This window comes from Littorina saxatilis, linkage group LG3 (assembly GCF_037325665.1).
Source record: "Littorina saxatilis isolate snail1 linkage group LG3, US_GU_Lsax_2.0, whole genome shotgun sequence".
Lineage (NCBI taxonomy): Eukaryota > Metazoa > Mollusca > Gastropoda > Littorinimorpha > Littorinidae > Littorina > Littorina saxatilis.
In genome coordinates this window covers 11924147-11949754 of record NC_090247.1, presented here as the reverse complement: position 1 = coordinate 11949754, position 25608 = coordinate 11924147, and the positions used below count along the sequence as shown (strand labels likewise).

Genomic DNA, 25608 nt, shown 5'->3' with positions numbered 1-25608 from the left:
AGTGGATATACTAGGACTGCGTTAAGGTACTCTGCCACAGTCTTTGATGACGTCATTTCCGTTTTTGTGATAGTTGAGGCGGACCTGTTAAGTAATTTTTGATTAAGTCGGGACTTTGATATTGCATTTGAGCCAGGTACGAATATTTCATTACAGATTCAAACACTACTGCATTGTACTTCTTATCTTCTCCTGATTTAAAATATATATATACATATGTTATGTTTACTTTAAAAACGCGTTCAGAATTAAAGAAAACAGGTTGAGTATGCTTCGCGGAGATGAGTGTGATCCGTGACGGTTTTCGGGTATGGTTAGCCGAGACTATCTGAATTTAGTCTCGCCGATCGGACTGTTGTTTTTTTTAGTTTATCCTTCAATTTGATGCCTATAGATTGACTACATGTTTTTATATCGCTTTACGCGACTTGTTTTAAATTTCGTCAAGTTATGAAATGTATTATAAAATTTGGTACATAACATTCTAAAAATTGCAAATAACAATAACACTTTTGATTACAGATTCAAAAGTTATTGCATTGTATCCTTTGGATTTCCTGGATCCCAATGTATAAACAGATATATATGTCACGGTAGAACCAGCGATCTGGTAGGATCGGCTATCGTACCGGTACAATTGCCGATCGGACTTTGTCCCGGTACAACTGCCGATCCGAGTTTCTACCAGCTTACTTTGGTAGAACACCCGATTTTCATTGTAAAAACATTGATCGACAGTTGTACCGGGACAAAGTCCGATCGGCAATTGTACCGGTATGATAGCCGATCCTACCAGTACAACTGCCGATCGGACTTTGTCCCGGTACAACTGTCGATCAATGTTTCAACAAATGTTCAGCCGTTCAGCGTATGAGAATAGTTCACGACGAGCTAAAATGTCTTGTCACTGTCAACAAATGTTCAGCCGTTCAGCGTATGAGAATAGTTCACGACGAGCTAAAATGTGAGGAAGATTGCAACATGTAACTATTTGAAGGCTGCTAACAAACAACAAGTAAACTTCGATGCAAAGGAGGCTCACTTAGAAAAGAGTTTCAACGTTGGTGACACTGTTGGCATTCGAATTCATGAAGTAGATCGCACAAACACTGGTGCCCGGATTTTGCCATGCGGAACAACGTGAGTGTGGAACAACGTGGCTCTGAAACTTTCTACAAGGTGTACACAAACGGAGGTCTTCTGAAGAACAAATTCAAAGCGGTCGATATGGTGGATTTGCGAAATGTCCACTTCAGCCAGCTTCAAAACGTTGATGTTGAATCACTGAAGCGTCATCAAAGCATCACGATTGTCACACACTGGACAGCAAATGGAAGTTCAGCTTGCTCATGCAGAGGAAAGTGTCACAACAGGAAATGCAAATGCAAGCGAGCAGGCCTTCCTTGTTCAACAAAGTGTCATCCACAATCGACCACTTGCACGAATACGTCATCATAGGTTATGGATTTTAATTTGAAATGATAATGGGAATGCTTTTATATTGGGATAATAAAGGATTTAGATTTTGTTGCAAATGGTAACATTTGACTGAATGTACCACTTGGTCAAAATAACTCATCTTTCTAATTTTGTATCCTTACTCAAGATTCATATCCATAATACCATCATAATAGTTCCACTTCGGTAGAACCAGCGATCTGGTAGGATCGACTATCGTACCGGTACAAATGAAACATTGATCGACAGTTGTACCGGGACAAAGTCCGATCGGCAGTTGTACTGTTAGGATCGGCTATCGTACCGGTACAATTGCCGATCGGACTTTGTCCCGGTACAACTGCCGATCCGAGTTTCTACCAGCTTATTTTGGTAGAACACCCGATTTTCATTGTAAAAACATTGATCGGCAGTTGTACCGGGACAAAGTCCGATCGGCAATTGTACCGGTACGATAGCCGATCCTACCAGATCGCTGGTTCTACCGTGACATATATGTCATGCTTAGTGTGAAAATCTGCTCAAATGAGAAAAATCGCCCGTTTTGTTCATATGCTTCGCGGAGGCAACCCGTCTCGGTCTTCTGGTTTCGGCTAGCCAAATCTCACTAGCATTGTTAATGACTCGTCCCTGATTCCAATGTTGATCTTTTAGTTTCAAACCAACTTAATGTTTTATTATCACTTCACATGACTTGTTGTGTATATTTTTTTTCGCTGTCATGATGTCACCATTTAGAGGGTAGGGTTACATTTTCAGGTATTTATTCCCCAAGAATATGCAAAAAAAATTCCAAACTCGTTTTTTTCTATTGGTCAATAATTCTACAGCAGTCCCTCTCATGAACGGACACCCTTGGGCCATAGCAAAACTGTCCGTACATTGCAGGTGTCCGGTCACGGGAGGGGTGACCACACCACCCCCTCCCCCATACACTCACACAGAGACACACAAACAACAGGATTGAGTCTATGCTAATCACTTCTTGTGGCTACTAAACAATGAACTCCTAATACTTCTTTAAACGTTCTGTAAAAATGATTTGTATGAAAAGTGTTGAAAAGAAGAGATAAAATAAATCCTCAAGGCAGTGAACACACTCACCATGCACTGACATACGAAAGCAGCCACACAAACACAGCACAGAGGAGCGTGTGCAGATGCTTTGCAAGAATAAGCTTGAAACCTAGTTTGAATAAATAGCAGCAGATAGAGCTGCATGTCATAATCATGTAATTTATTTTCATCTTGTCTGGCTTTATTGACTGCATGCCGATCATGTGGCATGGCAGTGACTTTTCACTCTTCAGTCGGAAATACACTGTACATAACACAGCTCCCACTCTCCCTCACTAATGCCTACCCCAAGCCATGACAACTGATGCTTGGAAATTGTGTGGAAGAGTACACCTCTCTATTTCTCTCCAATGCTCTTCCTGCTGACATGCAGTGACACCGGACACCCCACAGAGTTTGGCCAGCTACCCCTCCACCCCCCCCCCCCCCCCCCCTGCCTCCCTCTCTCTCTCACTCCCTCCAGCCATGTACTGTTGGGCTGTGGCCAGAGAGGTCAGCTCCAACTGTTCATTCAGAGCAAAACCAGTTGACTGTGTCGTAACTTTTGACAAAGCAAGACAACTGAAGGGTTCACAGATTAGGCAACGGACTCACTGGTCAAGGCTGAGGGGAAACAAGAGTATCTTGTCAATGAAAAAGGTTACACACAGACACACGATGCTGAGAACTGTGGCCGGTTTTTCACTCTCTTTCGCTCAGGACCTTCATCGACTGTGGTTTCTGTTGTTTACGTCCAACAGACAAGAATAAAGAGCACAGTGCAGTTTCATGTTGGCATCTTCGCATGTACTCCATTCCTGACCAAAACTACCCCCCCCCCCCCCCCTGATGGGTACAGGTGCACTCAAGTTACCAGTGACTGTCGTCACGCCATTGCGGCTGTCATCTTTGCACCAAGAGCCGGACTGCTCTGTTATCGATTTTGTTGTGGTGAAAATTTGACGATGGTCTGTCCGTACATTGGAGGTATGACCTGCTGTTGGGACCGAAAATGAGTGTCCGTGTCCACGTTTTGCAGGTGTCCGTTTAAGGGGGGGCAAATAAAGAAGGAACACACTCCGTGCCGAGCAAATGTGTCCGTACATGTCAGGTGTCCGCTCACGCCGGGGGCCGTACATTGCAGGGACTGCTGTACTTTCTATTTACAGTGAGAAATGGAGTGCAATTAACATTGTTACTTTTGAAGGTATGCTCATGACGTGCATCACAGCGAAATAGCAGTTCAGAAGAACGGAATTCCCATAATTAGTCCTTATTTGCTGCTTTTTTCACTGAGCTCGGAAATGATATTTTGCTTGCATTGTTATTGCTTAATTTATTAAAGCCTCTGGACAATATTCTTTGAATAAATCGTTACCCAATTCTGTTTACGTCTATCCCTTTGTTTGATAGAGTACTGTAACAAGCTATCACATTATGTCGACAAGAATGCGTCTCCATACAAGTTTTTGTCTTGATTCCATCCAGGAGGATGTCAGGCTTTAATAAAAACACTATTTCAAAGATCTCTGTCAAGATTGATTTTGTTGAAAAAAAAGGAAGTCTGTGATTGAAGATTGTGAAACCTGCCCACAGCATTCTCTCTCTTCTCTTCTAAACACACAACAAGAGTGTCTACCTCTCTCCTCCATTGTCTTTGCATTAGGTGTTGAGGCAGACTTCTCCATTTTCCTTTTTGTTGCCTTCGTTGATTTCTCTGACATCGACTGAAACAAAGGTACCAGAACAAGTTTAAAACCAGACTGTCCAGTTCATATGATTGCTCACTGACCTAATCTCAACTACAATCTCAAGCTCAACTATATTGCTATATGTCACAAAAAATAAGTGAGATGATGTGATGTGATGCGTTCAGCTATTCTGTGATGCAAAATCTGACAGTGACTGAAACAAAGGTACCAGAACCAGTTTAAAACAAGACTGTCCAGTTCATATGATTGCTCACTGACCTAATCTCAACTACTATCTCAATCTCTGCTTATAACTGTCACAAAAATTAAGTGAGATGATGTGATGTGATGCGTTCAGCTATTCTGTGATTCAAAATCTGAATGTGATTGAAAAACATGTAAAAAATAAGTTTAAAGCCATTGATAGACTATCTTTATAATTTATCATACTACAACTCAACTACTGTTATGGCATATAAAGAATTACAATTGATGTGTTATGATTGGCGACTCTACGATGCCTCATCCCCGACATTTATTTTGATAAAACATTCAATTAGCGATGAAGATCAAATCAATCAATCCATACACATGTTTAGAGAAAAAAGAGGCTGCAAAAGGAATCATTAATCCAAGAAAAATATTCAAAGTATTTACCTAGAAAACACACACACACACACACACACACACACACACACATACATACATACATACATACATACACACACATACACACACACTCACACGCACGCACGCACGCATGCATGCACACACACACACACACACACACACACATACACACATACATACATACATACATACATACACACACACTCACATACACACACGCACGCACGCACGCACGCACGCACGCACGCACCCACGCACGCACGCACGCACGCACGCACGCACGCACGCACGCACGCACACACACACACACACACACACACACACACACACACACACACACACACACACACACACACACACACACACACTTCAAGGTTTTTTTCAAATGTTACAAAACAAAAAGGACACTTAATTCCTTAATCTTTTTCAAGCTTTTTTTTGCATTACAGATACACAAAAACTATAACTAAACGGTACAACCCTACATATGTTTTCAACACAACAAAACATGTTCCACTCACCAATGAAAAGTTAAAATCAAGGACAAGGAAAGTGTTATTGTGGCACCCATGTAAAGCAACACACGAACAGAGCAATACAGAAAGGGGAGGGGGTCCTCACGGAGCAATACAGAAAGTGGAGGGGGTCCCAACAGAGCAATACAGAAAGTGGAGGGGGTCCTAACAGAGCAATACAGAAAGTGGAGGGGGTCCTCACAGAGCAATACAGAAAGTGGAGGGGGTCCTCACGGAGCAATACAGAAAGTGGAGGGGGTCATAACAGAGTAATACAGAAAGTGGAGGGGGTCCCAACAGAGCAATACAGAAAGTGGAGGGGGTCCCAACGGAGCAATACAGAAAGTGGAGGGGGTTCAAACAGAGCAATACAGAAAGTGGAGGGGGTCCCAACGGAGCAATACAGAAAGTGGAGGGGGTTCAAACAGAGCAATACAGAAAGTGGAGGGGGTCCTCACGGAGCAATACAGAAAGTGGAGGGGGTTCAAACAGAGCAATACAGAAAGTGGAGGGGGTCCTCACGGAGCAATACAGAAAGTGGAGGGGGGTCAAACAGAGCAATACAGGAAGTGGAGGGGGTCCCAACGGAGCAATACAGAAAGTGGAGGGGGTTCAAACAGAGCAATACAGAAAGTGGAGGGGGTCCTCACGGAGCAATACAGAAAGTGGAGGGGGTTCAAACAGAGCAATACAGAAAGTGGAGGGGGTCCCCACAGAGCAATACAGAAAGTGGAGGGGGTCATAACAGAGCAATACAGAAAGTGGAGGGGGTCCCAACGGAGCAATACAGAAAGTGGAGGGGGTTCAAACAGAGCAAAACAGAAAGTGGAGGGGGTCCTCACGGAGCAATACAGAAAGTGGAGGGGGTTCAAACAGAGCAATACAGAAAGTGGAGGGGGTCCTCACGGAGCAATACAGAAAGTGGAGGGGGTTCAAACAGAGCAATACAGAAAGTGGAGGGGGTTCAAACAGAGCAATACAGAAAGTGGAGGGGGTTCAAACAGAGCAATACAGAAAGTGGAGGGGGTCCCAACAGAGTAATACAGAAAGTGGAGGGGGTCCTAACAGAGTAATACAGAAAGTGGAGGGGGTCCTAACAGAGTAATACAGAAAGTGGAGGGGGTCCTAACAGAGCAATACAGAAAGTGGAGGGGGTCCTAACAGAGTAATACAGAAAGTGGAGGGGGTCCTAACAGAGCAATACAGAAAGTGGAGGGGGTCCTAACAGAGTAATACAGAAAGTGGAGGGGGTCCCAACAGAGCAATACAGAAAGTGGAGGGGGTCCTCACGAAGCAATACAGAAAGTGGAGGGGGTCCTAACGGAGCAATACAGAAAGTGGAGGGGGTCCTAGCAGAGCAATACAGAAAGTGGAGGGGGTCCTCACAGAGCAATACAGAAAGTGGAGGGGGTCCTCACAGAGCAATACAGAAAGTGGAGGGGGTCCTCACAGAGCAATACAGAAAGTGGAGGGGGTCCCAACAGAGCAATACGGAAAGTGGAGGGGGTCCTAACGGAGCAAAACAGAAAGTGGAGGGGGTCCCAACAGAGCAATACAGAAAGTGGAGGGGGTCCCAACAGAGCAATACAGAAAGTGGAGGGGGTCCTAACAGAGCAATACAGAAAGTGGAGGCGGTCCCAACACTGAGCAATACAGAAAGTGGAGGGGGTCCCAACAGAGCAATACAGAAAGTGGAGGGGGTCCTAACAGAGCAATACAGAAAGTGGAGGGGGTCCTAACAGAGCAATACAGAAAGTGGAGGGGGTCCTCACAGAGCAATACAGAAAGTGGAGGGGGTCATAACAGAGCAATACAGAAAGTGGAGGGGGTCCTAACAGAGCAATACAGAAAGTGGAGGGGGTCCTAACGGAGCAATACAGAAAGTGGAGGGGGTCATAACAGAGCAAGGCAACAGATTCAACAACAGATGTTAACAATCATTCTTCAGCTAACAGAGCAAGGCAACAGATTCAGAACAGATGTTAACAATCATTCTTCAGCTAACAGAGCAAGGCAGCAGATTCAGAACAGATGTTAACAATCATTCTTCAATCTAACAATAGCAATTTGTCTTGGGATTTTGTTGTTGGTTGTTTGCTTTTCTGGGAGGAGTGGGGTCTCAAAACCGGCTCCAGTTAAATAGATTTAAGAAAAAAACCTGTGCACTATGTCATTACAAGCAAAACAGTGCACACACATATGTGGTGAAATGCAAAAATGTGAATTTGTCAAATGAGGAGTTTTTCCTAAAAGCCATTACGACCCACATCATCCAGACTGTGTAGTTCAAAGCATGATCCGGTGAAGGTTAATTGGAAGCTGAGAGGAGCATCAACATCAGCATAAAAGCTTTCTTTCATTTTTCTCTGCCTCCATTAAATGTCCTCTCTCTCAAATTCCTGTTCTTGCGGCTAATTCAGATTACCCCTTTCACAGAATGCAGGTTCAAAATGACACTGCATTTTTCCATCAGCTCTGATTTTGTGTAAGGCCAAATAAAAATATATGTTGGTTTAGGGTAATGTGACCCAAAAAAGATAGGGTCGGTAGGTCGGCTTTTTAAAAAAAAAATTGTTTTAAAGATTTAGTCGAGTTTAAAGGAGGTTACTTCCCTTAGTCTTGGTATGGTTCGCAAAATGTGCCAAAAGTTTTTTAGTTTTTTTTAGAAATGAAAAAAAAGTTTTAGGGTGGGCGGGAAAAAATAGGGTCGGTCAGATTACCCAAAACCAACATATATTTTTGTTTGGCCTAACAGTAACAAGATTAGTGGCACCCCTATCCTTACCACCTGAAAATATCACCATGTGAGTATTTTCCACTTCTATAGACACGTTTAATCTAAATTGTAATTCAATCAAGTTTGCGTTTTAATGAAACAGATCCTGTGATTGGTCAGAATGCCCCAACTCATTAAAAATTACCGGTCATTAATTGTCGATAACCACTCGCTAAAAAATCCATTAACAACCTGCTGGCGAGGCGCATTGATACAGCCTCAACTAGTATCGGTTAGCATTGAGGGTCATTTTACAAGTAGGAAATATGAAGGCCAACGAAATACCGAGACCATAAGGTATGCGAAGTGATGACGTCGAATACGTGACGTAAGTTGATGCATGAATTCTTCCGGACTACGTCAGTCAATTCCAAAGATCGCTTTTGTGATGAAAATAATTTGTTTTAGAGTTTGCTGTCCAGAAACCCATCAAAAGAGAAGGGAAAATGTGTGTGAAAGAAAACAAAACAGGAGCAGAGTGATACGATAGGAATACAGAGACATATTTCTTGGGACTTGACCCTTGCAGGTAGGTGGACTGAAAGTAGTGTGTGAACAGAACAGAACCAATTCTGTCTGTTTACAACCGCATGAAAGCAGGAAAGAGATCGTCGTCAGATTGAATTACAATAACATTAACATGCTTCCATTTGAAACTTCTCGGTCTTCATCGTGGATTGACGCCCTCCCAAAGTCTAATTGAAGCCCGACGGAGCGAAGGTCGGGCGTCAATCCCCGATGAAGACCTCGAAGTTTCAAATGGAAGCATGTTAATGTGTAAATATTACCTCATCCTCATTTTCAGACTATATGGATAAACAGAAAAAAATAGAATAAAAATAGTTTAGGTTATGAACATTCTAAATCAAAACTACATCATCACTACACCCCATGCACACCAAGCTTACAGTTTATTATCAGACAACATTCATCAATTAGATAACATGTTACACACCCATTAATGTTATAGTCATGCTTCTACTGGATGGCTCTTGCCAGAATATTAAATGATATGAAAATGACTTTGCTGTTGCTGTTGTCGTTATTGATAACAGTGAAGTCGAAAGTGGAATGAATGTGTGTGTGTGTGTGTGTGTGTGTGTGTGTGTGTGTGTGTGTGTGTGTGTGTGTGTGTGTGTGTGTGTGTGTGTGTGTGTGTGTGTGTGTGTGTGTGAGTGCATGTGTGTATGAGTGCGTGTCACCGTGTGTGCGTGTGTGCATGCGTGCATGCGTGTGTGTATGTGCATGTGCGTGTGCATGTGTGTGTGTATGTGTGTGTGTGTGCACAGGTGTGCATGCATGCGTGCATGTGTGTGTGTGTTTGTGTGTGCGTATATGTACAAATGTGTGCCTGTGACCTATGGATGTGAATATCGATGCTGGTTGGGGTAAGATTAGTGAAGTGTGTGCCACACTTCTGTGAGAGGAAAATGCCTTCCATTTTCCAAGTCAACTAAATACTATGTAAGTACAAGTTCTCACATGCACAAACCACAACAAGCATGGGTACAAAACTCTAGCACACACACACAATCACAAACATCAGTATGGCACTGTGTTCCGTTTCACTCTGTGGTCCTGCAGCTACTTACAAAGTAACGTCCTCTGCCTCCCTAAAACAGCAGCACATTTCTTGTATCAGTTTTTTGTTTGCTTATTTTTACCGAGGAAACCAGCTGTCATTTTATTATAAAAGAAGAACACAGAAAAGTGGTGAGTTGCAGTAACATCTATCTGCAAGAGTGTTTTGGATGTCAAATCTAGGATTATAGAGTACAATGAGGAAGTTGTTAAACCAAAATATTTTTAATTGTAATCAAAACAAAGAAAAATGCACAGGTATGGTGAATTTGAAATGCATCAAGCAGAAATCGTGTTGTGTCAAAAGATAAGATATACAAGAAAGATAAGAGATATTCAACCCGACAAATGAAAAACAGTAAACCAAGAATAGAGAAAGGCATGTCAGTTTGAAACGCAGTAACAAAGATTCATGTTGTATGCAAAGACTGGATACAAAAGAAGAGAATAGCTACATTTCAGCTGAAATCAAAACAGAGAGCAGCAATTCGGCACAGTCACCAGAACTGTTTTGTGAAAAGACTGGAATCAAAATGAAGAGAAAAGATGCTTGAAGTGAAAGTTAACGCTGCCAAAATCTCACCATACTCTGAGACACCACTGTACTGTCTTCTAGTACAATAGACTGAAAACATGGCAAGTACAAGAACTGAAAACTCAAGATTGAAAATACTCAATATTTGTCACCATAGAGCACAAAGAATTGTTTCTTGATGTCTGGAGAAATCTAGATTGTAAGAAATGAAATTTTAGCTGTAAGTGCAGTAGTGTAAAAATGAATACCACTTTCCCTCAAAATGATAACTGAAAACTGTTACTGAAGTCAAAATATTCAGCTTCATTTAACATTTTGATTTTCACTATAATCTGACACAGTGGACCTCCCAACATTATGAGAAAACCAGGTCTTCATAAAGAGGGAGCCTTAAAATGCGGGTAAATTCACTCACATTATGACGAGAACATCCCAGAAATCAAGGTCTCAAGAAGGTGGAAGTCTTAAAGGAAGGGGGGGGGGGGGGGGGGGGGGAGGGGGTTGACCGCAATGGTTTCAGGGCACAGGTGGCAGAGTATAAGTGTTTGCACACAACATTGTGTCCAGCCAACAAGACATGACTGCACAGGTCGCAGTGTGCAATATGACAGTGTTACTGTAGGAGATCTTAGTGACCGTTGTTTGCTCCATAAACAACTGTGTATCTGTCTCCATGTAAAGCTTGACATTAATTGGGCAAAGTCTACTCCACAGAGTATTGTTACACAAAGCTTTGCCACAGAGTTTTCAACACTTCACAAAGTTGACTTCAGGCTCAATTAAGGGAGGCCTATAGTGTGTGTGTGTGTGTGTGTGTGTGTGTGTGTGTGTGTGTGTGTGTGTGTGTGTGTGTGTGTGTGCGTGTGTGTGCGTGTGTGTGAGTGTGTGTATGCATGTGTGCGTGTGTGTGTTATAGGAATATAGGGATACTGAAAGTACAAATCATTGCATATGAATTACAGCCTCCCCCGGGAAAAAAAGATGTAAAGTCTGTGAGACATGTAATAAAAGTACCATCATGAATTTAAGCATTAGTATCCAATAACATTTATTCAAAGGGTAAAATAACATAAAACATAAAACAAATGTAAGTGCAATAGTAAAGGCACTTCAAAGGCTCTAAATTAACTGCACTGGATTAAATGATAATGTACGAGTATTGAAAAAGCGAAAAAGAACAAGCCTTTCATCTCAAACTCCTTCAGGTATGCCTGGTCTTTTTCTTTTTCAGTAATGTACTGATCGAGGCAAGTCTTTTATTCTTCCACACTCTCTCTATCTTTCTGTGCACTACTTCTTCTTCTTCTGCGTTCGTGGGCTGAAACTCCCACGTACACGTGTTTTTTGCACGAGTGGAATTTTACGTGTCTGGCCGTTTTTTACCCCGCCATTTAGGCAGCCGTATGCCGTTTTCGGAGGAAGCATGCTGGGTATTTTCGTGTTTCTATAACCCACCGAACTCTGACATAGATTACAGGATCTTTTTCGTGCGCACTTGGTCTTGTGCTTGCGTGTACACACGGGGGTGTTCAGACACCGAGGAGAGTCTGCACACAAAGTTGACTCTGAGAAATAAATCTCTCGCCGAACGTGGGGACGAACTCACGCTAACAGCAGCCAACTGGATACAAATCCAGCTCGCTACCGACTGAGCTACATCCCCGCCCCTCTGTGCACTACAACCGCACTCTTATTTCCCTGAGGACATGAATGAATGAATATGCAAGTGAAGACACATGGGACATGCAAGACAAAAGAGAAGGAATGTGAAGCAGTACAACCATTTGACACAACCATTTGTCGAGGATAGCGTAGGCACCCGGTCTGCTCCCCGCCTAAAAAAGGCCAGTGCCGTTCCGTCTTCGAGGGACTGCGTGGGTTTCATTTCGGAGTTTTCCTTCTCCTAGACGAGTTTCCTTCCATGGATGATGAGCCTCCTCTACCCTCGTTTTGAATTCAGAGTGGTCTTCTCTTAGGATAGCTGCCTGCCAGGGTTGACGAGCCTATCCTGCCCGGCTATTTGACCCATAGCTGGAGGTTGGTTCGTGGGCACCTGGGCGTTTCCACACACCGGTGGGCCCGCATGCCGCACGTCTAGGGGCCAACCTCCTCCGAGTCCTTGTAGTCTAGCCTGGGGCCTTGCGGTACCCAGTTTACGCCTGTCGCCGCGATGGAGGCACTACATAGGGCTTGTTGTGGAGAGGTTATTGTACTGGCAGGAGAGACTGACGCATTCTGCTCTCTTTTCGCATTGTCCTAAAAAGGACAGACGGTGCTAGCCAGCGGTGAGGGCTGAAAGCGAGAAGTGACAAGCACAAGACACTTCGCCAACACACTAGACACGTCACACAACCGTTTGGCAGGCTGAAGCAGTACAAAGGTATGTGTAAATGCATAAACATGCACGTATGTGCAGATGTATGAAGATGTACATGCATATAATAATATGTCGACGTGCTCTGAAAATGGTGCGAATATTCTCACACACCAACACAAGCCAACCTGGGCTCGTATCACTCTTTCATTTAGCATTCCAAGCATTCATTTTCTCTGCGGCAAGTGAATAAATGACAGTGAAACCCCCGTTTTAAGACCCCCTCTTTCAAGACTTTGATTTTTCAGATTTTCTGTTCTTAACCTCAGTCAATCTACCCCCATTTTAAGACTCCCTCCTTTTTAAGACCTGGTTTTCTCAGATGTTTTGAGGTCTTAAAAGGGGGGTTCCACTGTATTCAGCATGCCATACATTTCTTTCACTTGTGGCAAAGTGCAGGGACGGCCAAATCTCACAAATTTCACTTGCCAGCCGGGCGAGTTTCTTCAAGACATTCACTAGCCCGACACAAATTTCACTAGCCCGGTACATACCACACACTAAAATAGTGACTGTCAGAAACACACAAAATAGCAGTTATTCGATAGACAATGGTCAGCGATGAACAGGCTTTCCCAGTGTTTATATGGCTCTGAAAATCGAAAGTACCACAAAAAGTTGCTTTGCATTTGACCAGAATTTTCACTGGCCAACCGGATGAGCTGCCAGACGGTTTCTAATAGCTCGGCGGAATTTTTACTAGCCCCTGTACATCCCTGCAAAATGCAAGTACAAGCGACCACAGTATAAAGTGGAGAAAGTGCGCTCACCACAGCAGTGACGGGGTTGTAGACCTCAGTGTCCTCTGTGTGTGAGTTGTCAAACCCTCGCTCGTGGTCGTCTATGTGGCCCTGGCGCTGAAGGCCTGAAAGGATAATCCATTTCCATTACTTCTTTATCCCAGTGGAAAGCCAACAAGAGTCGTGCTACCCAGGTGTGCGCGTGTTTTGGTGTTTGTTTGTTTGTTTGCTTAACGCCCAGCCGACCACGAAGGGCCATATCAGGGCGGTGCTGCTTTGACATATAACGTGCGCCACACACAAGACAGAAGTCGCAGCACAGGCTTCATATGTCTCACCCAGTCACATTATTCTGACACCGGACCAACCAGTCCTAGCACTAACCCCATAATGCCAGACGCCAGGCGGAGCAGCCACTAGATTGCCAATTTTAAAGTCTTAGGTATGACCCGGCCGGGGTTCGAACCCACGACCTCCCGATCACGGGGCGGACGCCTTACCACTAGGCCAACCGTGCTGGTGTGTTTTGGTGTTATCAGCCACCTGCACTTATGGCACAATTATAGAGGTCTTTTACGTAAAGAGAGAAAAACAGTGCTCATGACTGTTATAAAATATATCACACAGTTCAGTCGCACCTGCCCTGGCAACCACCTCTGACCTTCAGCCCAAAATATCCCAGAACAAGTTAATTGGGCAACGTCTACTTCACGAAGCTCGCTGCAGGGAGCTTTGGCGCTGAATTTTGGGTAAAAAGATTTCAGAAAATCTTTGCGAAGTCAACTTGAGGCTCAACTCAGGACAGCTTTTAGTCTAAAATAAAGTCAACTTGAGGCTCAACTCAGGACAGCTTTTAGTCTAAAATAAAGTTTGTACCTGGAGATCGCGGACTCCGTGGGCTCTTGTAGTCAGACATGAGTCTGACGTCTTTGTCCTCAGCCACGATGGCTTGCTGACGTTTCTCTATCTCGTCCATCTCCTTCAGCAGCTGGCCCACACTGCGATCGGCTGAAACACAACGTTATCAAATCACGCACACACACAAAACATAACAACAACAACAACAACAAAACCTCTCTACAGTTATTTCTACTGATTCAGATGTCAAAACAATGCAAAGTTCATAAATACAGTAATACAACACACAAAAACAAGAACAAAAACCTTTCTATGTTCATTTGTAGAGATTCAGATGGCAATCTCAGTAAACCTATCTATATGGACCAACCAAGGGACTGACCAAAAGAGCCAAACCTGCCCTTACGACCACCTCTTTGAAAACAACAACTCGCCCACACCAAACACTTAAAGGATCCCAACAAGCTTTTTTACTTTGTAATTCATATTTCCATAATGACCACTTTTGGTCAGTCCCTTAGATAATCATTATGGACAAGTTTGACTGTAGTTATACACAAATGGTAAGCATACAAAATTAAAAAAAAAAAATTAAATTAAAAACTTGCCAGGAATCTTTTTGTTATCTAGAGGTGATCACCAAGGCAGATTCGCCTGTACTTCTCAAATAACAAAAGCATATTGCTATTTCTATCATCTGTTAATTGCAGTGTGCACTCACTGTGTTTTCTAGACAAGGCGCCAGAGTCCCCTGTACGTTCCTTCCCTGACATATTGCGAGACTCAGGCCCACCCAGTGTGTGTGACATGCCCGCCTCCCTCAGTGCCTGGTGAAGCTCCTCCATCTCTCGACTTGTGTTGGTGCCCATCGCACCTGAAAACACATGTCAAAATACACATAATACTAAGCAACCAAATCTTTCACAGTCAATGCCTCCTCTATACTGCTAAAAAAAAGTCTGTCATATAAAAATTGCATGTTCTGAAAACAAATGTAAATCACCCAAATGCTAGATACCTTACCTTCAGTATCAAAAAATTCCACTCCTTGAAAGGCAAAACTAACAGATGCTAGATATGATTAATATATGATGTTATGATAAATCTTTATTTTATGAGAGTAATATATATTAAGCACTCTCATACTTTTTAGCATCTAGCCCTCGCCCAAAATAGGGAAACAAATTTTTAAGCCAGTCTAGAAATGGATGGAGAGAGAGAGAGAGACAGACAGGGAGAGAGAGAGAGAGAGAGAGAGAGAGAGAGCGAGAGAGAGAGAGAGAGAGAGAGAGGGAGGGAGGGAGGGAGGGAGGGAGGGCAGGAGGGAGGGCGGGAGGGCGGGAGGGCGGGCGGGCGGGAGGGAGGGAGGGAGAGGGAGAGGGAGAGAGAGAGAGAGGGAGAGAGAGAGGGAGGAGAGAGAAAGAGGGAGGAGAGAGAAAAAGGCAGACAGAGGCAGACAGACGGACAGAGTAAGAGAAATGTCAGTCAGCCAAGCCCACCACACCAGAACACAGCCACCAACAAGAGAAACAGACCAGCAGTGCCTTGAGTCTTGAGCGTTTCTTGCAGCGTCTGACCCAGGTTGTCCTGGGTGGTGTCCCTTGACCCCGTGCTGTCCCGACCTGCCACCTGGGGTGACGTAGTCGTGTTGAGGGTCGAATCCATCGAGTCCGCTAGAGACACTGAAAGCACAAACACTTCACTGTCAGCAAAATTCAATAAAGAGTAAGCGTGCTTTCTGGAACAAGCCAGTCTAAGTGTATGACCATTGTGGGCATAATCCCGAATTAACCCTGTGGAAGTGACGTCAAATCCCCAAAGAAGAGTGACCGTTTAAGATTCACTCAGTACCACAGTGAACCTCACAGTCACACAGGGCTAATTAAATTGTGTCATTGCCCCATTGTGCGTATAATACATTGAATGGCACAGCCCAGATATAGCCCTGTGGAAGTAACGTCACAAACTGGAAGAAGAGTGAAAATGTTGCAATTTATTCAGTGTGACGTTAAAACTCTGGATACTGTCCTTTGAACATGCATGAACAATGACCTTGCTATGCGCTTTGGAAACTGGTATCACTAAGAAATCAGTAACAATATACCAAGAAAAAACAACAATAAAAATAAATAAATAAATAAATCACTCTGAGACAGCAACGTGTCCAAGTAAGCTCAACTGCATTACTAAACTTCATTTGGTTTCAGAAAAAAAATTGTCACTTGCAACCACATCCAGTGATCAGCTGACAATTTCCTTTTCAGTTATTTTCAACTTTTAAAATGTCATACTAGGAATGGAATTGAAACCAGGTAAAACCAAAAAAAATGCTGATGAAGCACCAGTATCTTTAGGGGACTTCAAGAAGTAAAGTAGATTGCGACCTGGTATGAGCTGACATGCATTCAGTGTGTTTTGGATTAACAAAAGTCAAGTAAAACAACACCCTCACCTTTAGAAAGCATACTGGGTTTCTGATGGGAGGAAGTCTGCACAAAAGAAAACACACTCGTCAAATATGTACATCCTTCTTCTTCTTCTTCTTCTGCCTTCGTGGGCTGAAACTCCCACGTACACTCGTGTTTTTTGCACGAGTGGAATTTTACGTGTATGACCGCCATTTAGGCAGCCACACGCCGTTTTCGGAGGAAGCATGCTGGGTATTTTCGTGTTTCTATAACCCACCGAACTCTGATATGGATTACAGAATCTTTTTAGTGCGCACTTAGTCTTGTGCTTGCGTGTACACACGGGGGTGTTCGGACACCGAGGAGAGTCTGCACACAAAGTTGACTCTGAGAAATAAATCTCTCGCCGAACGTGGGGACGAACTCACGCTGACAGCGGCCAACTGGATACAAATCCAGCGCGCTACCGACTGAGCTGCATTCCCGCCCAAATATGTACATCAAAACAATGACCTAGTGTTGTCTTTTAAAAAAGCACCTTTTATCTACAAAACGTTTTAAAAAAGCTGATGTTGTTTTACCAGTTGTTTTATTTGTTATTTGTTTTTTTGTGTAAAGTAAAGCATTCAGAAAAATGCACAATTAAAATAACATAGACCAAATTAAATACAATGCAACTAATACAGAGACATCACAAAACTTGAACAGTATTACATTTACAAACCTTTTTATGCAAGGCTGTTGGAAATAAACATATCATTCATATCTCCTCTTCTTCTTCTTCTTCATTCATGGGCTTAGACTCCCACGTTCACTCATGTTTTCAGCACGAGTGGATTTTTACGTGTATGACCGTTTTTACCCCGCCATTCAGGCAGCCATACGCCGATTTCGGGGGAGGCATGCTGGGTATTTTCGTGTTTCTATAACCCACCGAACTCTGACATGGATTACAGGATCTTTTCCGTGCGCACTTGGTCTTGTGCTTGCGTGTACACACGAAGGGGGTTAAGACACTAGCAGGTCTGTACATAAGTTGACCTGGGAGATCGGAAAAATCTCCACTCTTAACCCGCCAGGCGGCAGCGACCGGGATTCGAACTCACAACCTCCAGATTAGGAGGCCGACATCTTACCACCACGCCACTGCGCCCGTCATCATTCATATAAAACCAGTTATATTCAAATCACTCCAACCCAAAAGAAATCTGCTGAAGGAAGAATTACAGCAGGACTGTGAAAGACAACACTCAAATCTATCGATATCTTTATCACCTCCTTGTCAACTGAAATATCGCCATCGGCTGTGTGATAAACAGGGTCAAGGTCGTCCTCCTGGGAGTCAGCAGAGATGCCGGGCATCATGCCCACGTCGGTGCCCATGCCAGTGCCCGTGGCACTCAGCTCCTTGTTGAGCTGACTGTAGTCCAGCGAGCCGTGGGCTTTCTGCTCCAGGTCCTGGTGGGGAGAAAACACAAATATATATAAGAAATAAACACACATACCCTTTCTCTCACTGACAGTGACACAGAAAAATGCATGTACGTGTACATGTAATCACACACACACACACACACACACACACACACACACACACACACACACACACACACACACACACACACACACACACACACACACACACATTCTCTCTCTCTCTGTCTCTTTCACACACTATCTCTCCATCACACAATCATACTTTTTCTCCATCACACAAACACGCTCACCATCACACTAACACTCACGCTCTCACTCTCTCTCTCGCTTTTTCTCTCTCTCTCCCAGACACACACACTCGATCTCTCTCACAAACACTCCTTCTCACATAAACACTCTATCTCCCTCTCTTATACATGCTTATCCCTTTGCACTGTAAGCAAGTACTGTCAAGGTCTGTCAGTATTACACACATCTTTCAAAGCACACAAGGTATTTTTTCAATAAAGGCTGCTTGACTTTAACTCGACAGTAACATTTACATTCTAATCACTCGCGTCACTTCCCTCTACATTCCTTTCACACCGTTACCTGAAAGAAGCGTTGTTTCTCAGCCAGCTCATCGAGGGTGTCAAAGCCTGGTCTGCTCGGAGTTCTGTCGCTGTCCACCAGGCTTCCTGCTCCGTCTGAAACCATCAGGGAATTGACACACTGTCATAATGCTACATGGTTGTGGCAACAAGCAAACAGATAAACAACATTTGCAGATTGTGTTATGCAAGCTGTACCCCTCTGTCTAGAAATCTAAAAACAAATAGACTGCCAACGTTCCAAATTTCAGAATCAAAAGACAAGCAAGGCATGTAATAGGAACATTTGATTGTGACAAAAATATATGATAGTCACTGATCTTCGACCCAGCAGTCTTTTAAGTGGAAAGACGAACACTTATAATGCAGTGGCCCAGTGGATAGGACATCGGCCTCCTAATCGGAAGGTCATGAGTTCAAACCCTGACTGCGGCTGCCTGGGTGGTTAAGGATGGAGATTTTTCCGATCTCCAAGGTCAACTAATGTGCAGACCTGCTAGTGTACACGCAAGCACAAGACCAAGTGCGCATGGAAAAAGCCTGTAATCCATGTCAGTGTTCGGTGGGTTTAGAAACACGAAAATACCCAGCATGCATCCCCTGAAAGCGGCGTGTGAGGCTGCCTAAATGGCCATACACGTAAAAGCCGTGGGAGTTTCAGCCCATGAAAGCTGCGTGTGAGGCTGCCTAAATGGCCATACAGGTAAAAGCCGTGGGAGTTTCAGCCCATGAAAGCGGCGTGTGAGGCTGCCTAAATGGCCATACACGTAAAAGCCGTGGGAGTTTCAGCCCATGAAAGCGGCGTGTGAGGCTGCCTAAATGGCCATACACGTAAAAGCCGTGGGAGTTTCAGCCCATGAAAGCGGCGTGTGAGGCTGCCTAAATGGCCATACACGTAAAAGCCGTGGGAGTTTCAGCCCATGAAAGCGGCGTGTGAGGCTGCCTAAATGGCCATACACGTAAAAGCCGTGGGAGTTTCAGCCCATGAAAGCGGCGTGTGAGGCTGCCTAAATGGCCATACACGTAAAAGCCGTGGGAGTTTCAGCCCATGAAGGAAAGAAACAAACAATAATACAGAAAATAAACTATAATCTGATCAAAAATTGTCCAGCTCGTTCACAAGACACAAGCGAAACTGAGTGTCTAGTCTCTGTCTAGCTTACATTTTTTGTTTGAGTTTGTGCTTCACTTTGTTTTAGGGCATGTTTGGGGTCAAATGACCTCTGGCAACCGCAAGTGAGAAGTTCAATGTTGTACAGCATGGGCCAACACCACCCAGTGACAAAAATAGCATCTGATGAAAATACTTGACAGCAATTAAGAAACAAACCTTTTGTAATTATAAAAACAACTAGTGGTACCCGTGCTACGCACTTTGTGTGCTGCGCATGCGATGTCATTTTGTTGGTTATGTGCTTGTGAAAATGTTGTTTGCACCCCCCCCCCCCCCCCCCCCCCCCCCCCCGCACATTATCCCGCATATAATGAATTATATTCTCTTGGTGAAAAATAAAATGTTAACCCTTACACCGGTGCAATTCTGTAACACATGTTACATAGCCACTGGTGAATTAACAGAGAGAAAAATAACAAAAAACAGTCATATAGGTTTTCGCATCAATGGGAGGTAATCGGAACTGACCAAAAAGACTGCGCGACCGCACGCGACTATACAAACAAACAAAATAAAATACAGCAGGTATGACGTTTGCATGAATCCATGATTACGTCTACATGAACAACAGTGATAAAAGTGCGCATCTCTTCCCAGCCGTGCAGCGCTTTGAAAGTTGGAAGCATTAAAATTTAAACGGGTAAAAAGCCATCGTGAAGATACGAAAAAAAGTATGACGTCTAAAATACTTAATGATTCAAACGCATAGTATAACATATGTAATTGACAACATTGTCAACAGAAAATATATACTGGTTCACACACACAATCGAGTGCACACATCCATCCATGCTTATTTAAAGTCATGTACACACACACATACATACATGGCATCAAGCAACACACAATTAAATGACACATATGGAATATGGAAAACGTATAATGGACATGAACATGGCAAGTAATTTACACCGTTACCTACTATAAAATTGATGATATATATATACCACTCACTTGCTATTCGCCTAAAAGCTTGCGGTGTGCTGTGACACATATAAGAAACCAGAAGAAACAAGTCGCGTAAGGCGAAAATACAATATTTAGTCAAGTAGCTGTCGAACTCACAGAATGAAACTGAACGCAATGCCATTTTTCAGCAAGACCGTATACTCGTAGCATCGTCAGTCCACCGCTCATGGCAAAGGCAGTGAAATTGACAAGAAGAGCGGGGTAGTAGTTGCGCTAAGAAGGATAGCACGCTTTTCTGTAGCTCTCTTTGTTTTAACTTTCTGAGCGTGTTTTTAATCCAAACATATCATATCTATATGTTTTTGGAATCAGGAACCGACAAGGAATGAGATGAAAGTGTTTTTAAATTGATTTGGACAATTTAATTTTGATAATAATTTTTATATATTTAATTTTCAGAGCTTGTTTTTAATCCGAATATAACATATTTATATGTTTTTGGAATCAGCAAATGATGGAGAATAAGATAAACGTAAATTTGGATCGTTTTATAAATTTTTATTTTTTTTTACAATTTTCCGATTTTTAATGACCAAAGTCATTAATTAATTTTTAAGCCACCAAGCTGAAATGCAATACCGAACCCCGGGCTTCGTCGAAGATTACTTGACCAAAATTTCAACCAATTTGGTTGAAAAATGAGGGCGTGACAGTGCCGCCTCAACTTTCACGAAAAGCCGGATATGACGTCATCAAAGACATTTATCAAAAAAATGAAAAAAACGTTCGGGGATTTCATACCCAGGAACTCTCATGTCAAATTTCATAAAGATCGGTCCAGTAGTTTAGTCTGAATCGCTCTACACACACACACACACACACAGACAGACGCACATACACCACGACCCTCGTTTCGATTCCCCCTCGATGTTAAAATATTTAGTCAAAACTTGACTAAATATAAAAAGGACTTTACTTTGGCGAAAAGAGCATATGCTGCTTATTTTTGTACATAGCTGCTATAACTGTATTTTTTCCGAACACTTACATGTAAAAAACATAGAGATATATCTTACCATTTCACTAAGACAGCCAAAATAACGGTCAAATTAAGGGGAGATCATGATGACGTACATGTCTATGGTTGCACCGGGGGAAAATATTTAGTCGCTGGAACCTATAAGGTATAACACATGTTACATAGCCACTGGTGAATTAACAGAGAGAAAAATAACAAAAAACAGTCATATAGGTTTTCGCATCAATGGGAGGTAATCGGAACTGACCAAAAAGACTGCGCGACCGCACGCGACTATACAAACAAACAAAATAAAATACAGCAGGTATGACGTTTGCATGAATCCATGATTACGTCTACATGAACAACAGTGATAAAAGTGCGCATCTCTTCCCAGCCGTGCAGCGCTTTGAAAGTTGGAAGCATTAAAATTTAAACGGGTAAAAAGCCATCGTGAAGATACGAAAAAAAGTATGACGTCTAAAATACTTAATGATTCAAACGCATAGTATAACATATGTAATTGACAACAGAAAATATATACATGGTTCACACACACAATCGAGTGCACACATCCATCCATGCTTAATTAAAGTCATGTACACAAACACACACATACATGGCATCAAGCAATACACAATTAAATGACACATATGGAATATGGAAAACGTATAACGGACATGAACATGGTAAGTAATTTACACCGTTATCTACTATAAAATTGATGATATATATATACCACTCACTTGCTATTCGCCTAAAAGCTTGCGGTGTGCTGTGACACATATAAGAAACCAGAAGAAAAAAGGACTTTACTTTGGCGAAAAGAGCATATGCTGCTTATTTTTGTACATAGCTGCTATAACTGTATTTTTTCCGAACACTTACATGTAAAAAACATAGAGATATATCTTACCATTTCACTAAGACAGCCAAAATAACGGTCAAATTAAGGGGAGATCATGATGACGTACATGTCTATGGTTGAACCGGGGGAAAATATTTAGTCGCTGGAACCTATAAGGTTATACGGCGACTTATCAGGTGATAATGTTTCGAACTTATCTTTTAAAAATTAAGTAAACAAATCTATGGAATATTTTGGAGTTCCATTAACAGATAAACAGATCTATCTATCTTCTTATTATTTTAGGTTCGTCTGGGGTAGAGAAATAAAACACACAGCTAGGTTCGTCTGAGGTGCGGTCGCGTAGTGTTTAATGTAGTGTTTAGAAGAAGAACCAATCACAGATCTCTTTCGCCGCGATGTCAAAGTTCAGGTCAAAGTTCACTGTTTTCTGCTCAAATTTGCGAGACAAACCTCTTCAAACTTTGTTCGTGGACAAAATTGGAAGTCGGGACCTAGCGGAATCGATTTCCTGGGTCACGTTGGCATAGCAACCGAAGGAGAAGGCACAAATCCGCGCGGTTTGGTCACAGGAATCGAAAAACCACCGAAAATCCTACCAGTATTATATAGTAGATCTTCATGAAAGCTTTTAGGAAGTGGATGGACGAAACAGTATCCTTACTTTTCAGTTTCTGATTTTACTTGGATTGATTTTGCAACAGACTGGTACATCTGTTACTTGGCAGGAAGGAGAAGGGAGCTATGACAATTTCCAGGGCGATGCATGCTAAGTGTGCAATCCCATCTAAACCAATGCAGGGCTAACACCAAAAAAAGTGAAAAACCTGAAAAGGCCAGGGTCCACGGCGGCAGGGGCAAAGAACATCCTCTCCTAGTAGCAAAATGTATGTTAATAAATTATAGAATAATACACGTTGTGCCTCCATCAACCATCCACACTAGAAAAGTTTTTTGTTTTTTTAAAGTTTTACTTTAAGAAACAGGATTTTCCGGTTTAAAAAGTTTTCAAAAAAAAGGATCTCCGGCGAAAACCGAAAAAGTGTTAGCCCTGCCAATGCCTGTCACGTTATTTTTAAACAAGAAGAGCAAACGCTCGATCGAGTCACTTTCGCAGTTCTGAATATTATATGAGGCATCAGATGGACAGGAAGATTGCTATTCACAACACAATGCATACCTGAAGCTTACCTGTGACCTTGAAAAAGGTCAAAGGTCACCAAAGCAGACGTCAAAGTGTAGAGGTCACTGGGAGTCACGTTCACATAAAATTTGAGCCCGGTCACTTTTATAGTTTCCGAGAAAAGCCCAACGTTAAGTTGTGTGTTGCCGAACAGAAAAGGCTAGTTATCTCCCTTGTTTTTCTGATAACGTTCGTAAAAGGCTACAGATGTAAATACTTTGATGTAAAGAATAATCCTACAAAGTTTCAATCACATCCGATGAACTTTGTCAAAGATATAAAATGTCTAATTTTTCCTTTGACGCTGACCTGTGACCTTGAAAAAGGTCAAAGGTCAACGAAACCATCGTTAAAGTGTAGAGGTCATTGGAGGTCACGACTAAACAAAATATGAGCCCGATCGCTTTGATAGTTTCCGAGAAAAGTCCAACGTTAAGGTGGTGTCTACGGCCGGCCGGACGGCCGGCCGGCCGGCCGGACAGACTAACACTGACCGATTACATAGAGTCACATTTTCTCAAGTGACTCAACAAACATGAATTCAGACACAGACACACACAGAATCACAATTTCTGCATCTTCCTCTGTCGCGTTCCCTCGACCCCACCCTTGTCCAACCTCTCCTTACTCCTCATCATTTTCTATTGAGATAACAAACAAATTACTTTTTTCTTTCTAAAAATTTGCAATCACCGTTACCTGTTGTAACACTTTCCTGTGTTGTTTCAATACTGGAAGTTGGCAGCGGAGCACTGTAAGAAATTAAACAAAATTCATTCAAATCATTTCAAATAAATGAGACTATAGAAGATTAATGCATAATGAGACATATCAAATGTCTGTGTTCTTTCTGTACTTGCAGTTAAAGGAGTGACACATTTTCACTAACACACACAAGTGTGTGAGCACGCACACACAAACTCTATTTCTCTTACACACACACACATACTCCTCCCCCCCACACACACACACAAACACACATATTCACATAAATCCACCCCATACAAACATACATATTCACGCACCTCACACACACACACACACACGTACATATTCATGCACGCACGCACCACACACATACACGAACTCATATTTACATTTGATTACATGCACAAAATAAACTAACTGAACATTGTAGACTAATACACTGTGGACACATAGCAGAATAAGTAGAGGTTACATGCCGAGTCTCAGTGATTATTAAAAATAATGGTCGAAGTTAGCGGATCATGAAAAATGCGAGCTTCAGCGAGCTTTTTCATGACCGCGAACTGAGACCATTATTTTTAATAATCACTGAGACGAGGTGTGTAACCTCTTTATTCCCCCTTTCTTCAGTTATTCAAAGAAAACAGGAGTTTTTGTGCGAAAGTTTGATCGAATCCGAATCACTCAACCAGTCAACCTGCGCAGGCGATCGATTAATGCGCGGTTGTATAGTTCCGTGCAAATCATTCCATTCTGTTAACACTTCTTGTCAGTTTCCCTGTTTTAGACTAAAATCAAGTACACAGATAAGCTGTGGCGGTAAAGGAAGATATTGTGTGTTCTGTTTATGTTTTAGTATCGCTCAGGATAATGTTCTTTGTCAAATGAGACTAGCAGACGAACTTTTGCACCCGTGTTCCAACGTTAATTACTGTATGAAGTTCAGTTTTCTGGGGAAAATAGTGTATGAAACCGCTTTATGTTGTTTAAATTGATGAGATGTGTGCATTTGGTTGCGTGTGATCTGTTTATAAAATGAAATATTGTTGAAAACTGACCGTCGGATTGCAGTCAGTGTTGTCGAAGAAACTGCGTTAAA

General features: G+C 42.6%; 1 protein-coding gene across 1 annotated transcript in view; it reads right to left on the bottom strand.

The window, feature by feature from the left end:
• Positions 1 to 25608, bottom strand: part of LOC138961631 (centrosomal protein of 162 kDa-like) — a 67475-nt gene that overhangs the window by 26095 nt on the left and 15772 nt on the right. Inside the window, exons 6-14 of the mRNA XM_070333304.1 lie at positions 24501 to 24553; positions 18651 to 18745; positions 17898 to 18080; positions 16667 to 16703; positions 15750 to 15896; positions 14936 to 15088; positions 14233 to 14364; positions 13387 to 13481; positions 4154 to 4241 (exon numbers count right to left, since the gene is read on the bottom strand). Of these exons, the coding sequence (XP_070189405.1) occupies positions 4154 to 4241; positions 13387 to 13481; positions 14233 to 14364; positions 14936 to 15088; positions 15750 to 15896; positions 16667 to 16703; positions 17898 to 18080; positions 18651 to 18745; positions 24501 to 24553 (983 nt within the window). The remainder of the gene's footprint in view (positions 1 to 4153; positions 4242 to 13386; positions 13482 to 14232; positions 14365 to 14935; positions 15089 to 15749; positions 15897 to 16666; positions 16704 to 17897; positions 18081 to 18650; positions 18746 to 24500; positions 24554 to 25608) is intronic.